General features: G+C 41.9%; 1 protein-coding gene across 4 annotated transcripts in view; it reads left to right on the forward strand.

The window, feature by feature from the left end:
• The window catches only part of SRPX (sushi repeat containing protein X-linked), an 87,479-nt gene that overhangs the window by 50,583 nt on the left and 20,467 nt on the right, over positions 1–16,429 (forward strand). For 2 of the 4 annotated variants that reach the window (XM_054718739.1, XM_054718754.1), the window contains exons 2-4: positions 2,839–2,898; positions 12,323–12,514; positions 14,064–14,240. In XM_054718739.1, coding sequence (XP_054574714.1) covers positions 2,839–2,898; positions 12,323–12,514; positions 14,064–14,240 — 429 coding nt within the window. The remainder of the gene's footprint in view (positions 1–2,838; positions 2,899–12,322; positions 12,515–14,063; positions 14,241–16,429) is intronic. The other 2 variants (XM_054718750.1, XM_054718745.1) reach the window with 2 other exon arrangements.

The following is a 16,429-nucleotide window of genomic DNA, read 5'->3' on the forward strand; positions in this document are numbered from 1 at the left end:
CGTCCTAAGTTTCCTCATCAAGCCCTGCTGGGTGGGGGGTGGGGCACGGCATGAGGTCTCCTTTCAAGCTCTGCCCACCCACATGCACCTTGAAATTGCCAGGCAGTGACACAGTCTGAGGTCCTCTAGCCTGGCGCTGGGTGGGGCGCGGGGTGCAGCCTGAGATCCCCTGTCAAGCGCCACCAGGTGGAGGGCACAGCCTCAGGTCCCCTGCCCTGGCCCAGTACCACACAGCCTCTGGTCCCTGCTGATTGCTCATTAAGGATTCTTATGGGAACTCGGCTTCCGTTGTGAGCTCAGCCATCTTGTGTTACAGAATCTCTGCCTCCACTGTGGGCGCAGCCATCTTGACCTTTATGGAATGATGGTCAATTTGCATATCCCCTCTTTATTAGATAATAGTTACATTTTGTTATGATCAATGAATGCACTATGGTTTATTTAACCATACATTGGCTAGTTGGTCATTTTATAGTATTTTGCTATTATAAATGACATTGTAAAGAAATCTTTATAATTTTTTTTCCTATGTTTAATATTATTTCCTTAGGATAGATTCCCAGAAGTGGAATGACTAGATCAGGGGGTTGGAACATAGGCTTTTCCTTCATGTTGCTATCCTGCTTTCCTAAAGGGTTTATACAGGTTTTCATGTTCAGTTTTTGATATGGAATAATTAAAAGTGTGTGTAATTTTAAAAATATATTTTTATTGATTTCTGAGAGGAAAGGAGATGGAGAGAGATAGAAACATCAATGATGAGAGAGAATCACTAATCGGCTGCCTCCTGCATGCCCTGCACTGGGAAATGTGCCCACAACCTGAGCATGTGCCCTGACAGGGAATGGAACCATGACCACCTGATTCATAAATCAGTGCTCAACACTGAGCCATGCCGGCCGGGCAAAAATATACTCTTTGATATATATTTTGTTATTGATTTCAGAGAGGAAGGGAGAGGGAAAAGAGAGATAGAAACCTCAATAATGAGAGAGAATCATTGATTGGCTGCCTCCTGCATGCTCCCTCCTGGGGATCGAGACGGCAACCCAGGGATGTGCCCTTGACAAGAATTGAATCCAGGACCCTTCAATCTGCAGGCTGACGCTCTATCCACTGAGCCAAACCAGCCAGAGCTTGTACCGGTCTGAGAGGTCAGAAATCAGGTGAAGAACCCTGAAGCAAAGCAGAACACATAACCGGGCTTCTCTAGTTGAGGGGGGTCTTTGTCAAATGGGCATGGTCCAGCCTTCCTCACCTCCACACTTTCCATTTCCACCCTCACTATCTCCCACCCAGAATACATGTGGCACAGGGACCATTACTCATTTACTTATTCTGTACAGGGATTTGAATAACCTTACTATACTAGACAATGTCTTTGTCTGCTACAGCTGTAAGTCCCTCCCTGTAGGTAAAGGTGTGACCATGATGATGCTGACTCAATAGTCAGCACCAGACTAGGAAGTCTAGAAAGAACTATCTCTAGATTTAAGATGACTGTTTTTGAAGTTTGGGGCCTGGTACCACTTCAAAGATTAAGGATCTACCACTTACTAAAATTCCATATTTAATTGTTTTAAAAATGATTCCATTCCAACTTCCAAATGAGTTAAAATTTTATAATTAAGTACAGACTTTCTCACTGAGTCTGTGGTTTTTCAAGGGTAGTAAGTCTCATCAAGAAATTTTACTTTAGCCTTACCCAGTCTGGCTCAGTGGATAAAGTGTCGGCCTGCGGACCGAAGAGTCCCAGTTTCTATTTCAGTCAAGGGAATGTACCTTGGTTGCAGGCTCCTCCCCAGTCTGGGCCCTGGTGGGGGTACGTGCAGGAGGCAACCAGTCGATATGTTTCTCTCACATTGATGTTTCTCTCTCTTTCCTTTCTCTTCCCCTCTCCCTAAAAATCAATTAAAAATTATCCTCGGGTGAGGATTAAAACAAAAAAGAAATTTTACTTTACCTATGCCTTGGTGAGAGGTTCTTAATAAACATCCATCTTGTCGATTTTGGCCCTCATTTCCATATACCAACACAGTTTTGTATTTCTTTTGTCACTAAGAAATTTGATTTGACTCTGCATCCTCCACCCAAATTGCTGGTGGGAATGCAGACTGGTGCAGCCACTGTGAAAAAACAGCTTGGAGTTTCCTCAAAAAATAAAAAATGGAACTCCCATTTGACCCAGTGATCCCACTTCTAGGAATACATCGCAAGAAATCATAATCACCAATCAGAAAGAATATATGCATCCCTATGTTGATAGCAGCACAATTTACAATAGGTAAGATTTGGAAACGGCCTAAGTGCCCATCAGCTGATGAGTGGATAAAAAAGCTGTTATGCTAAGCTAAATAAGACAGTTGGAAAGAATTTTCAAAAAATTAAAAAATAAAAAACTACTCAACCATAAAAAAGAAAGAAAGAAAGAAGAGGGACTGATTTTCAGTTCTACTGGGTGTCTTTGATGGCTGAAGAAACTGTGGGCTGTATCAGTCACATACCTTTTACTGTCTCCCCTGGCATGAGATTCGTGTACATTGGCACCTCCTCAGAGTGAGGTTGACTTTCTTTCTATCCTGCGTCCAGAATTTCAGTTGGCACATGTTGATTCTCAAACAGTCTGAAGTTCATGTTGATGGGTTCTGGCCAGCGCAGCCCAGCCAGATTCACTCTGAGAGGCCCCCTGTCCCTTCATGAATGACCATAGAAGCTTTCACTCCTGGCTCTGTGTTCTAATAGCCCCTCTTGCATGGACTGTGCCAAAGCAATGCTTTGAAATATCTGTCTGTATCATGTGGCTTTTCTTGCTGCAGTTTCTGTTCTTTTTTGTTGTAGGATCTGGAGATTCACCGCTAGAAGATGATGACGTGGGGTACTCACACCCTAGATATAAAGGTGAATGCTTTGCTTCTGTGCTAATAAGGACCTGCTGATGCCAGGAGAACTTTCCTTTTTGCCCTGCAGAGCATATTATAATAAAGTGACCAGACAGTGTCATTAAGTTCTAATTATCTGTCCAGAAAAAATATTTAAAATTAATATACATATGTTCTCATTTAAAAAATAAAGAAAACAAAAAGCATTTGGAAATCTCTGAAGTGCTGACCTTCAGCACCCCAGTGGTCATTTTATTCTCCTAAGTTTCTTTACTGTCATTAATTCTGCAAAGCCAAGCTCTAGCTGATGAAAGTGAAAATCAAGCTATGAGTTCTGCCTGATTCATACATTACAGCCAGTATTGTCTAAAGCAAACCATCCAAGGTCCAATCTGAACCCAGTGCTGCTAATGTACTGAGATGAATGGGGACAGAGAAAACTTGATTTTCATAAGCTCATTTCCTCGTGCTCTTTCTGAGTCCAACTTTGCTCTTGAAATGATGAGGAAAGTCTGTCGCCCCATGAAACTTTAATCTAATGATCAAGAACTCCATCTCTACACATTTCATCAATCCATCCCCCAGCAAGTATAAAAAGCCTAGTCAAGAACCTTCCTATGCAGGCTCAGGTAAGTATGCCCACAAATATTTCTATTTGTGAGTCATTCTCTGAAGCTTAGGGAACTCTGGAAAAAGCGAAGGTAAATTTAAATGATTTCTTTCTGAATCTGGTTCCCTTTATGGTAGGGAAATAATTGAAGCAAATTGGTTAATAAAGTTCCATTGTGGGTATTTTGCCAAGGAAATGTGTCCACATTCTGGGAAGAGGACACTGCCCTGTTCTGTTGTAATGTTTCAGGTATAGGAGAATCAGCAGGAGAGAGTCCTTCAGTTACTTTCCACACAAGTGAAACCTCTTTCTAATATTATGATGGGTGCCTATGCCCAGGTGTGTTTCCCACCATAGTCCACTTTTGCTTTTGACTTGTGAAGACAAATATGTATTCCTATCCACAGCTGCTATATTAAGTAAGTGCCTCGGGAATAAACTAGTCAAGCAAAGTACAAACTTGTTAAGTAGATATTTTAGGTAAGGAAGTATTGTGATTCCTAACACTTCTTCATTAATTGAGGTTTTAAAAAAATATTTTTTCCCCTTTGAGTCCCTTATTGACAAATCTCCCTAAAACACATGCATGCACATATGACCCATCACATGTATAGTAGGGGTTATCTAGTGCTCTTGAATCATTGTTCCCTGTGCCCACCCTCTCCTTATAGCATTGCAAGTGTGAAAGGTAGACCAGATAGCCAAAGTAGGTGCCTGCCTACAGATTATCCTAAATATTTTAGAACAAATACTTCTTTGGGGATTGTTTGTATTGCCAGTTTTTAGTTTTAAAACTTATAGACCAACCATTGTTAATGGGGGATTTAACTAGATCTTCCAGCCTCTGCACAGTGCCTGGCACAGAGTATATATTCAGTAAGGGTTTTTTATATTAAAATATTAAGTAAAAGAAAGAAAATGAAATTTAACCCATATGTGTTATGTTCCAAGAATGTGGCAAGCATGGCTTTTGATTCTTTTTCTTGGAATGCCATCATGTTGTTATCCTAATTGATGGGAAGGAGAAGGCATGTAGGGATATGTTGATATTCCTTATTTACAGATGGAGGAACCAGCGATTAGAGAAGGTAAGTGACTTGCCCAGAGTCACACAGCGAGCAAACATTCTATTTTGGGTCTGAAAATCATATGTTTTAACTCAATATCCAGAGTTTGCTAGTTCTTCATTAGTCTGCTACAGGACACTGCCTACCCCAGCAACTTCAGTCAATTGCAATGGTTACCACATTGGCCCAGGAAGATGGAAATGCTTTCCTGAATAATCTATCTAGATTTCTCCCTACATAAACCCTGTCCTAATTGGAGCAGCATAAGAGCTTCCCTTCTTTAAACCTCTATGTCAAACATTTTGCTAATTCACTGTAACTTATGGCGCTTGTACTAATATGCCCTTCGAATTCAAGCCACTCATGGATGATATAATTACTATCACTGTCAAACTGTCTAAATATCTTTCAAAGATTTGTCTTAGAGAGTAATCCAAAAGAAATTCCATTTCTGAATAAGTGAAAACAAGATTCTTTTCCACGTGTTAACAACAGCACAAGTTTTAGATCTGCAACCAGCACTGCTAAGAAGATTTGAGCACTCAGAATATGGGGCAAAATCTGATAATGCCATGTTGTATTAAAATATGTGAATTTGTGATCTGTGTATACCCAGGTCATTCTCTAATATACCTGTTAGTCTTTTTTTTCTAATTGATTTCAGAGAGGAAGGGAGAGGGAGAGAGAGATAGAAACATCAATGATGGAGAGAGATCCAAGATGGCGGCATAGATAAACATCTGGGCTGCTGCCATCCACAACAATTTCCAAAACTACAACTAAAAGACAGAACGTCTATCACCCAGAACAACGGGAAAGCTGGCTGAGCGGAACCTCTACAACTAGACCGAAAGAGACGGGCACAATCAGGGCACAAACGCTGAAAAACTGAGGTACAGGGGAGCGCAGGGGTGATACGAGCTGGTGGAGGAGCCCAGCTGGAGGCGGGCGTAGCTTTCTTCAATCCCAAGAGAGACAAGCCCCCAATCTCTCTGAAATCCAGTTTCTGGGGAGAGACTGGGCTGTCTACCATTGGGTTGGAGTGAGACTGGCTTACCAGCAGAGCTGCGTGGAGGTAGAATTGTTGGCTGCTCCGGGGCACGAGATGGCGAGGACTCGGTCGGAGGCGCGGGGAAGCAGTTGGAGTCGGCTCACTGCCAGTCATTGCTGTTTGCCATGCCCTAGCCTAGTGACGCCCTGAGACTCGGCCCTCCACAATCTACAAACACACCCAAGCTCCTAGCAGCGGCTTTTGCATATGAATGGCCTTCTCTATTGCAGTTTAAACTAGTAAACTTGCAACCCGGTACTGACAGCTCCAAGGACTCCAAGCTCCAAGCAGGGAGGAGAGGACAGAAGTTCTTGCTGTAGCTCCTGCAGGGTAGCCTCAGACAGCATCTGAACTGCACCCCATTGGAGATTCAGAAGCCAATAAACCTAATGGTCAGTGAGAGGCACGAGATTTCAACTCCTCACATCCATAAGTGACACATTCGGGAGGTGGACTCAGTGAACACCAAAGCCCCACTCAAACAAGCCCTGTACCACAAGCGTGTCTCCAGTGCAGCAGTGCTTCCATTATAGACACAGCAGGTCCTCACAGCCAATTGGCCTGGAGGTCAACTCCTCCCAGTGTACCAACAGCAATCAAGGCTTTTAACTACACCAAGACTTTCCACTCAGCCCACAAAGAGGTGTACCAAGAGCGACCACCTAGGGTGATTGGGGAAGCTGAGCTACCGGCCACTATAGGTCACTGACCACACAAAGCCACTCCATCAACACAGGGAGGCAGCCAAAATGCGGAGACACCGAAGTATGTCACAAATAGAAGAGATAGAGGAAAGTAAACTTATGGATGGACAACACAGTGTTCAGAACCACATTTATAAGGTTACTCAAGAATCTTCTAAAAACTGCTGAGAAACTTGAAGAGACCTTCAAGGACCTTAATGAGAATACCAAAAAAATGGAAAAGGACCAATCAGAAATTATGCATACACTGTCTGAAATAAAGAATATACAGAAACTCAACTGTAGATCACTGTACCCGAAGAGTCAAACCAAAGATCTGAAATATGAGGAAGCAAAAAACACCCAACCAGAGAGGCTGAAAGAAAGAAGAATCCAAAAGTGTGAGGACAGCATAAGGAGCCTCTGGGATGGCTTTAAGAGTACCAACATCCGAATTTTGGGGGTGCCAGAAGAGAGAGAGCAAGATACTGAAAACCTATTTGAAGAAATAATGACAGAAAACTTCCCCCACCTGGTGAAAGAAATAGACTTACAAGTTCAGGAAGCACACAGAACCTCAAACAAGAGGAATCCAAAGAGGACCACAGCAAGACACATCATAATTAAAATGCCAAGGGCAAAAGACAAAGAGAGAATCTTGAAAGCAGCAAGAGAAAAACAGTTAGTTACCTACAAGGGAGTACCCATACAACTGTCAGCTGATTTCTCAACAGAAACTATGCAGGTCAGACAGGAGTGGCAAGAAATATTCAAAGTGATGAACAGCAAGAACCTACAACCAAGATTACTCTACCCAGCAAAGCTATCATTCAGAATTGAAGGTCAGACTAAGAGCTTCACAGACAGGAAAAAGCTAAAGGAGTTCATCACCACCAAACCAGGATTACATGAAATGCTGAAGGGTATTCTTTAAGAAGAGGAAGAAGAAAAAAAAAGGTAAAGGTAAAAATTATGAACAACAAAAAGACATCAAATACATACCTACCAACAAGTGAATCTAAAAATCAAGTGAATAAAAAATCTGAAGAACAGAATGGACTGGTGAATATAATAGAATCAGGGACATAGAAAGGGCGGGGACAGACAATTATCAGGGGGAGGGGGCCTGAGGGGTGCAGGAAGATATTGGACAAAAATCTTACACCTATGCATGAAGACAGTGGCGGGGGGTAAGGGCATGGGGTGGGGTGGGGAATCAGGTGGAGGGGAGCTATGCGGGGGGCGGGGTAAGAGGAACACCTGTAATAATCTGAACAACAAAGATTTATTTAAAAAAAAAAGAAATATCAATGATGAGAGAGAATCACTGATCAACTACCTCCTGCATGCCCCCTACTGGGGACCAAGCCCACAACTCAGGCATGTGCCCTTGACTGAAATCAAACTCAGGACCCTTCAGTCCTCAGGTCGATGCTCAACCACCAAGCCACACCGGCTAGGGCTACCTGCTAGTCTTAAATATACGTCATGTAGAAAAGATGAGAATGTGTGTGCTAACCATGGCAGGTATTCTGCCTCATTTTCATTTACTCTAAATTTTTGTCCCTCCTAAACTCATGCCAAAGTCCAGAAGCTGGAGGATGAGAAGGTTTTCAACATTGGAGTGAAAAAAAAAAAAACAAGTGGATAACTGGACATTCTTCCAATTTGTGTATCAATAGAATTTTGATCAGGACCCAGAATGCAAAAAAATATTTGCCCTCAGCTGGAAGGATTGCAAGAGACTACCCAAAGTAATAAGAAGAAGGAGTAAGGAGGTGGGCATGGTTGTGATAAGGGTAGCAGATCAGAGAGAAAGAAGAAAGAGTTTGAACTTTACAACTTTATTTTGTTTTTTAAAATATATTTTTATTGATTTCAGAGAGGAAGGGAAAGGGAGAGAGAGATAGAAACATCAATGATGAGACAGAATCAGTGATTGACTGCCTCCTGCATGTCCCCCCCACCCCCCACCACCCCACACACACACACTGGGGATTGAGTCTGTAACCCCGGCATGTGCCCTTGACCAGAATTGATCCTGGGACCTTTCAGCCTACAGGCTGATGCTCTATCCACTGAGCCAAACTGGTTAGTGCTGAACCATACAATTTTAAAGCATGATGGGGCTTTTAGAATAACTTAATCTGCCCTAGCCAGTTTGGCTCAGTGGATAGAGCATCAGACTGCAGATCAAAGGGTCCCAGGTACGATTCCGGTCAAGGGCATGTACTTTGGTTGCAGGATCCTCCCTGGCCCAGGCCCTGGTTGGGGCTCATGCAGGATACAACCAATTGATGAGTTTCTCTCACATCGATGTTTCTCTCTGTCTTTCCCTCTCTCTTCCACTCTCCCTAAAGATCAATGGAAAACTATCCTTGGGTGAGGATTAACAAAAAAAAAAAAAGAAGAAGAAGAAAAAGAAAATAATTTAATCCACTTTTGTCTTTTGTAGAGGAAGAATAATTTTTTAAAAATATATTTTATTGATTTTTTTACAGAGAGGAAGAGAGAGGGATAGAGAGTTAGAAACATCGATGAGAAAGAAACATCGATCAGCTGCCTCTTGCACACCCCCTACTAGGGATGTGCTCGCAACCAAGGTACATGCCCTTGACTGGAATCGAACCTGGGACCCTTGAGTCCGAAGGCCGACGCTCTATCCAATGAGCCAAACCGGTTTTGGCGGAAGAATCATTTTAGTGAATTGTCCAGGGTTACTAGGAGATGATAGAGGTAGGAAACATGCCCAGGCATCTTGACTCTTTGCCCAATATTGTATCCAGTAGACCACACTAGCTCATTATGTTTTTGTCACCATCCTCTGGGTCTCCCATATTCACTCTCACCACCTCATCCTTCCCCTACCTCCAATGGGGATTTCATTTGCTCTCCCTGGAGCCCAATTCTCAGTCAAGGATTCATAATTTGGAAAAGAGGCTGTAAAGGGGAGCCAATTGGCAGGAGAAGACTAGAGATAGGGAAGCACAGAAGCACTGCAATCTAGAAGGCGAAAGGGGCAGATATGGAAACTAAGGAAAGAGACACTATAAAAACTGCTTCTTTGAGCCCTAGCCGGTTTGTCTCAGTGAATATAGCATCAGCCTGTAGACTAAAGGGTCCCAGCTTCCATTCCAGTCAAGGGCACATGCCCAGGTTGCAGGCTTGATCCCCAGTAGGGAGCGTGCAGGAGGCAGCCCATCAATGATTGTCTCTCATCCTGATGTTTCCGTCTCTCTCTTTCTCCCTTCCTCTCTGAAATCAATAGAAATATATTTTTAAAAGTGCTTCTTTTAGATTAAAAATACCAAGGGCATTTGGGTACATCCTTGTAGGCCAGCTTTCCTATTACAGTGAGAAAGAAAGACAGAAAAAGACACAGAGAGAAATATACTTCATTTCTAGTCACAGAATGCAGTCATTTTCAAATGTCTTTTTTATTTGAGTGATAGGTGCATGTGTGTATTTTTTCAGAATGTATCTTCAGAACTGTGATCATGGAAGACATATCCACAGCTTAGCAATGCTAAGCAAGTATACCCCAAGGGCTTTTCGTTTATCTGTGATCTTGAAATCTAGTTTCATGGCCTACCTAGTGCCACCACGAAAGAAAGCACTAAAGCATTTAAAATTAGTTCAATATTCTTTTATATGTAGAATAAAATAATGGAGAAGAAAATAATTCTGGTTTTTGTTTGTTTGTTTGTTTGTTTCTTAGTGAATATGTATCTTTGTTGAAAAAACAAAAACAAAAAAATGCTGAATTTTTTTCCATCCACAAACAAATGAAAAGAGCAGAAACCAGTTAATCTATGTGATGTATTTGCACACTTTTACAAACAAGACAAATTAAAACAGAAACATATTCAGAATTTAACCTGATTGAATATTTAGTTCAGTCCTGAGCTTTTGATATTTAATAAAATATCAATAAAGTGATAGCAAAAATGATTTTAAATTTATTTGATTTGAATATGACAGAGATTCAGCTAAACATTATTCATGTGGCTAGCAGTATGCTTTTTGTACCTGTAACACTTAGATTCTGATATACAAAATTGTAGCAACATATCGATAATTCAAACTTGAAAACAAAATGTTACATTATTTTTATCCTGTGCAGAATATATCCTGTCTTTAAAAAATAGCATTTATAATACTAAAATTCACTTCAGAGTCCAGATTTTTCTCATTTAAAAGTGTTAGCACATACAGACTAAAATGTGTCAACTGTCGAGGAAAGAGAACTTTTGTCTGTAGGCCTGGTGTAAGCTCCTACAAGTCTATATTTATATAGTCAAATTTATTTATTTATTTTTAAAATATATTTTTATTGATTTCAGACAGGAAGGGAGAGGGAGAGAGAGAGAAGCATTAATGATGAGAGAGAATCATTGATCTGCACACCCACTCATTAGGTACTGAGCCCACAACCCGGGCATGTGCCCTTGACTAGAATTGAACCAGGGACCCTTCAGTCTGCAGGCCGACGCTCTTATCTATTGAGCCAAACCAGCTAGGGCCACATGGTTGAATTTAATCAGCTCTGCACTAAGCCTTCAGGACACTATTTTCACTCACAAAGTCCAGGGAATACTGTTTGAGTCCTGACTCTAGGACCCACTTGAGGCTGTTGGCAAAACATTACATCATGAGACAGGACAGCACAAAGCTCAAAAATGTAGTCTATGGCCCTGACCAGTTTGCCTCAGTGAATAGACCGTAGGCCTGCAGATTGAAGGGTCCCAGGTTTGATTCAGGTCAAGGGCACATGCCCGGGTTGTGGGCTCAATTCCCAGTGGGGAGCGTGCAGGAGGCAGCTGATCCATGATTCTCTCTCATTATTGATGTTTCTATCTCTCTCTCCCTGTCCCTCCTCTCTGAAATTAATAGAACAATTTATTTATTTATTTATTTATTTATTTATTTATTTATTTATTTATTTTTAATGCAGTCTATGCACCATCCCTGAACAAGGCTGAGCAGCACTCAGAAACACATCCCGGAAGAGAATTCTTGGAATAGTCAAACGTGGTCTATCCTCTTTCCTGGCCACATGATGGCGCATGCACCCCACTCTCTGACAGCTCAGGTGGAAAGAAGGCCTGGCAGGTTGGAAGGAGCTGCTCACCAGTCCCCATCGATTGCACAGTGCCCACTGTGAACTAGTCCTGCCCTAATAATTTTTTTAAATATATTTTTTAAAATATATTTTTATTTTTATTTTAATGCGCCCTTGACCGGAAACGAACCCAGGACCTTTAGGTCTGTAGGCCAATGCTCTATCCACTAAGCCAAACCAGCTAGGGCAAATTATATAAGTTTCAGGGGTACAATTCTATAATACATCATCCATATATTGTACTGTGTGTTTGTCATCCCAAGTCACCATTTATCCCCCCTTTGCCCTCTTCTACTTCCACACCCCTTCCCTCTGGGAATCACCCTACTCTTGTCTGTATCCATGAATTTTTTTGTTTAATCCCTTTACTTTTTCACCCAGCCACCCCAAACCCCCTCCCCTCTAACAGCTGTCACTCTCCTGCCACGATGTATGGATGGTTTGGGTTCACAATGTTATCAATTGCCTTGAAGAAAATTATGTGTCTCATTAAGGGAAATCTTGAAAAGAACACGTGTTTCTTGAATGTTTACTATGTGCTAGGCACTTAGTATGTATTATTTTTTGGGTCCTCAGAAGAGCCCTATGACATAGGCATAGGCATCCACTCAGAGAGGTTAAGTAACATGTCCAAGATCACACAGCTAGTCATGGAGGAAGCTGGATCCATATTCAGGTATGTCTGACACATAGTCTTGTGATCCTAACCTCCCTACCCAGAGACATCTTAAAAAACATGAGGCACTATTTGGAAGTCCAAAATCTGGAATGCAAAATAAGTAAATAAATAAAATTTAATAATATAAAAATATCTGGAATGCAGCCAGTCAGAGATTTCTAGGACAAGGAAACACATTTTCTGAAGATGTCCTTTCCTATCTCTCTCCTCCTTTATTTCTGTCACCTGTAGACGCCCCATGGTGCTCCCCTGTCAAGGTGAAGTATGGAGATGTGTACTGCAGGGCCCCTCAAGGAGGATACTACACAACAGCCTTGGGGACCCGGTGTGACATTCGCTGCCAGAAGGGCTATGAGCTGCATGGCTCTTCCCCGCTGATCTGCCAGTCGAACAAACGGTGGTCCCACAAGGTCATCTGTAAGCGTGAGTAACCCAGCCCTGTGTTGGGTCCTCAGGGCCTATTGGGGCCAGATTCGTTTGCTCTTACAGGCTGTTTATTGAACGTTTTGTGGCAGGGAAAATTCAATGTGTCATTCATGCTCCCAATCTTCTTGCAGGGAGCAGACTGAGGCTGACTTTGTCAGGTGCTACCTTGCATGGCTTCCACCCCTACTGTCCTGCCTCCCCCACCCTTCCCTGGTCTCCCCTGGGACCACTTTCGTACTAACTCCCTTACACACAAATTATTGTCTCAGGGTCTGCTTCTAAGGAACCTAACTTAAGAAAATGGCTTAGCTGTGATGCCAACCCAAGCCAGTCTGATACAAAACTTCATGTCTCTTCTGTGTGACCTTCAACCACCCATTGCTTCCATGCATTATATCTATCATTTATCTACCTATCTATATCTATCTATCTATCTAATATATATATATATATATATATATATATATATATATATATATATATATCCAGCTTAACTATTTTATCATTTTTTTATTTTCAATTATAGTTGACATACATTATTACATTAGTTTCAGGTGTAGACCCCAATTATTAGACATTACATAACTAAGTGATTATCCCAATAAACCTCATACCTATCTGACTCCAAACATAGTTATTAGAATGTTATTGACACCAATTGACACAGACAGTAGGAGGGTGAGGGCCTGTGCTGGGAGTTGGGAGTGGGCGTGGATAGGTCAATGGGGGGAAAAGGAGACATATGTAATACTTTTAGCAAAAAAAAAATTTTAAAAGAAAGAAAGGAAAGATTTTCTGCATTCACAAACATCTTTCTGTCCTATTCAGGTCTCAGCAGTCTTTGCCTGTAGAACACATTAATATGATTTTAAAAACGAATGCTATTGATTATATTTCCTTATCTGAAATTTTCATCCCCAAGATTATATGAAATGTTAAAAGGTTTTCTTTAATAATAATAATAAGAAGAATAAGAAGAAGAAAAGAAGAAGAAGAAGAAAGATAGTAATGTGAACTATAAAATGGCAATAAATTCATATCTATCAACAATTAAAACTAAAAAGCAAAATAAATAAGCAGAACAGAAATAGGCTCATATATGCAGGGAACGTTTTTCCATGGTTTCCAAATGGGGGGGAGTGGGTGGAGAGGTGGGTGAAAGAGGTGAAGGGATTAATAAGTACAAATTGGTTGTCCATTGTATTTATTTTATTATTTTAAAATATATTTTTATTGATTTCAGAGAGGAAGGGAGATGGAGGGATAGATAGAAACATCCATGATGAGAAAGAATCATGGATCAGCTGCCTCCTGCATTCCCCCCACTAGGGATTGAGCCCACAACCTGGATATGTGCCCTGACCAGGAATCAAACTGTGACCTCCTGGTTCATAGGACTAGGCTCAACCACCAAGCCAAACCAGCTAGGGCAGTTGTCCATTGTATTTAAATTAACTTTTCACCCTATGCTCTCAGGGTTTCTGGACTGGGAAATTCTATGGACAAAGACTACAGAATGCTGAATGTCTGCTTTGTTGTGTTTCAGAGAAGCGATGTCCTACACTTGCCATGCCAGTAAATGGAGGGTTCAAGTGCGTAGATGGCGCCTACTTTAACTCTCGGTGTGAGTACTATTGTTCACCAGGATACACATTGAAAGGGGAGCGGACAGTCACGTGTATGGACAACAAGGCCTGGAGTGGTCAACCAGCCTCTTGTGTAGGTAAGAAACTATCACAGTCCTCAGGAGGCACATACTTTGGAAAGAGCAGAGGATGCTTGAAAGGAAGCATCAAAGTCCTGTGAGTAAAGCAGAGCATCCAACTTTGCTTTCAGTAGCTTCCTTCATCCCAAGTTCTCTGGCTCAACCCAAACCAACCCTCTATCTCTATACTCCATAGCTGATGGCTTTCATCTAACATTTGTCTCATATATATTATTGATTTTTTAGAGAGAGGGAGAGAGAGAAACTTCAATGATGAGAGAGAATCATGGATTGACTGTCTCCTGCACACCGCATACTGGGGATCAAACCCACAACCCGGGCATGTGCCCTTGAATGGAATCAAACCAGGGACCTTTCAGTTCACAGACCGACGCACTAGCAACTGAAACCAGCCCTTCTATGCCTTTGCACATGTTGTTCCCTCTGCCTGAACACCTATCCCTTTTAATTACCTAGCAAGCTCCCTCTCAGGCTTTGGGGCAACTTCTATCACCCATGAGGTTTTCCCTCCTAGACAGAGGGACCGCCTTCCGATGGCGCTAAGATTGGGGAGAAGAGCTTGTTTAACATTATCCCCATGAACATAAGCCCATCAAAACCTGGAAGCAGAGAAAATAAGTGGGTTCCAGGTAAGGGAAGCCTTCTTTTTGTCCTCATTGTCATTGTTTCTATTTGGAAAATGTCCTTCCCAGTGTGGGTGGTTGAACACAACCTATGTTCACCATCTTGAAATTCATTCAAAGACCTAAGCTCATTCTGACTATGGAGGATTGACCTGGAAGGGGGGATATTGTTACCGGGAAACCCCTGGTTGGACTCGGTCTGCCTGTCGCTGTGTACAATAATGAAGGCAGGGTTGAATCTATAAGGTGTTTATTAAGTAGGCCAGCCAACCAAGAGAACAGGGTGCTTACAAGAATCAAATCCTGCCTTACCTTATGGCAAGGTGAAGGGAACATGGCTATAAAGGGGAATGGGCTGGGGAATGGAGGTTGGCAAATGGTCAGCTATTGTCAGGAGATGAGATGATGTTGATGAGATGATGTTTTGACTCCTCGTGGGTTGGCCTGACCTTGCTTATCAGTTCTGCTTGCTGGATTCACAGCTGAGTCACCTCCTCCATCACTCTGCACAGGCCCTGAAAAGGAAACTTAAGGAAAACTTAACCTCCTATTCACATATAAGAAGCTTAAACCCCTATTCACATAAGTATATGTGTTCTAAGATTTTAAATAATTTGATTAGCCCGGCTGGCATGGTTCGGTGGTTGAGCATCGACCTGTGAGCCAAGAGGTCATGGTTTGATTCCCAGTCAGGATATATGCCCGAATTTCAGGCTCAATCTCTCAGTGGATGCAGTGTTGGCCTGCGGGCTGATGGGTTCCAGGTTAGATTCTGGTCAAGGGCACATGGCCGGGTTGCAGGCTTGATCCTCAGTGTGTGGCATGCAGGAGGCAGCCGATCCATGATTCTCTCTCGTCATGGGTGTTTCTATCTCTCTCCCTTTCCCTTTCTCTCTGAAATCAATAAAGACATTTAAAAATAAAATAATATGATTATTTTTCAGATTAACTCAGATGCTCTATCTATCAGATTATAGGTCCCTCTATCATTAAGATGGGATGTGTAGGTTGCCATGTTCACCCCTCTACTCCACACAGGTATTCTTATAGTTCTTGCTAACTCTGGTCCTCTCTGATATCCAGGGCTGTCCCACTGCTGCCTACATAGTGGTTGGTGATCCCCTCTCTTTTACACTTGTCCCATATTCTGGACAGTCAATAGTCACCTTGGTTAAGAAAAAAAAAAATAATGTGTGTGCAAAGGTTGGAGGAAAATACTAAGTCAGCAGCAGGCAGACACACACAGAAGCACTTGGCTTATTAACATAATTTAAAAATCCTTGATTATGTCTTAAAATCCCAGACCACACGAAAACTCCAAATGTGAAGAAATGCTTTCCAGTTTATAAATGAGGAGCATGATAACAATAACAATCCTTTCTCAAGTGGGTAGTTGTGAGAATTCGATGAAATAATGCAGAGATAGAAAGTTAGCATGAGGTGGGCATGGAGGAGGGTCCAGTCAACATTCACCATTATTTTTAGTAATTTATTTCTTGTTATTTCTCTGTTTGAAAAGCCCTGCTTCAGAAAAACTAGGCCAGTTTTGAGGGATCGTTGTTA

Source organism: Eptesicus fuscus, chromosome 1 (genome assembly GCF_027574615.1).
Source record: "Eptesicus fuscus isolate TK198812 chromosome 1, DD_ASM_mEF_20220401, whole genome shotgun sequence".
Taxonomy (NCBI): domain Eukaryota; kingdom Metazoa; phylum Chordata; class Mammalia; order Chiroptera; family Vespertilionidae; genus Eptesicus; species Eptesicus fuscus.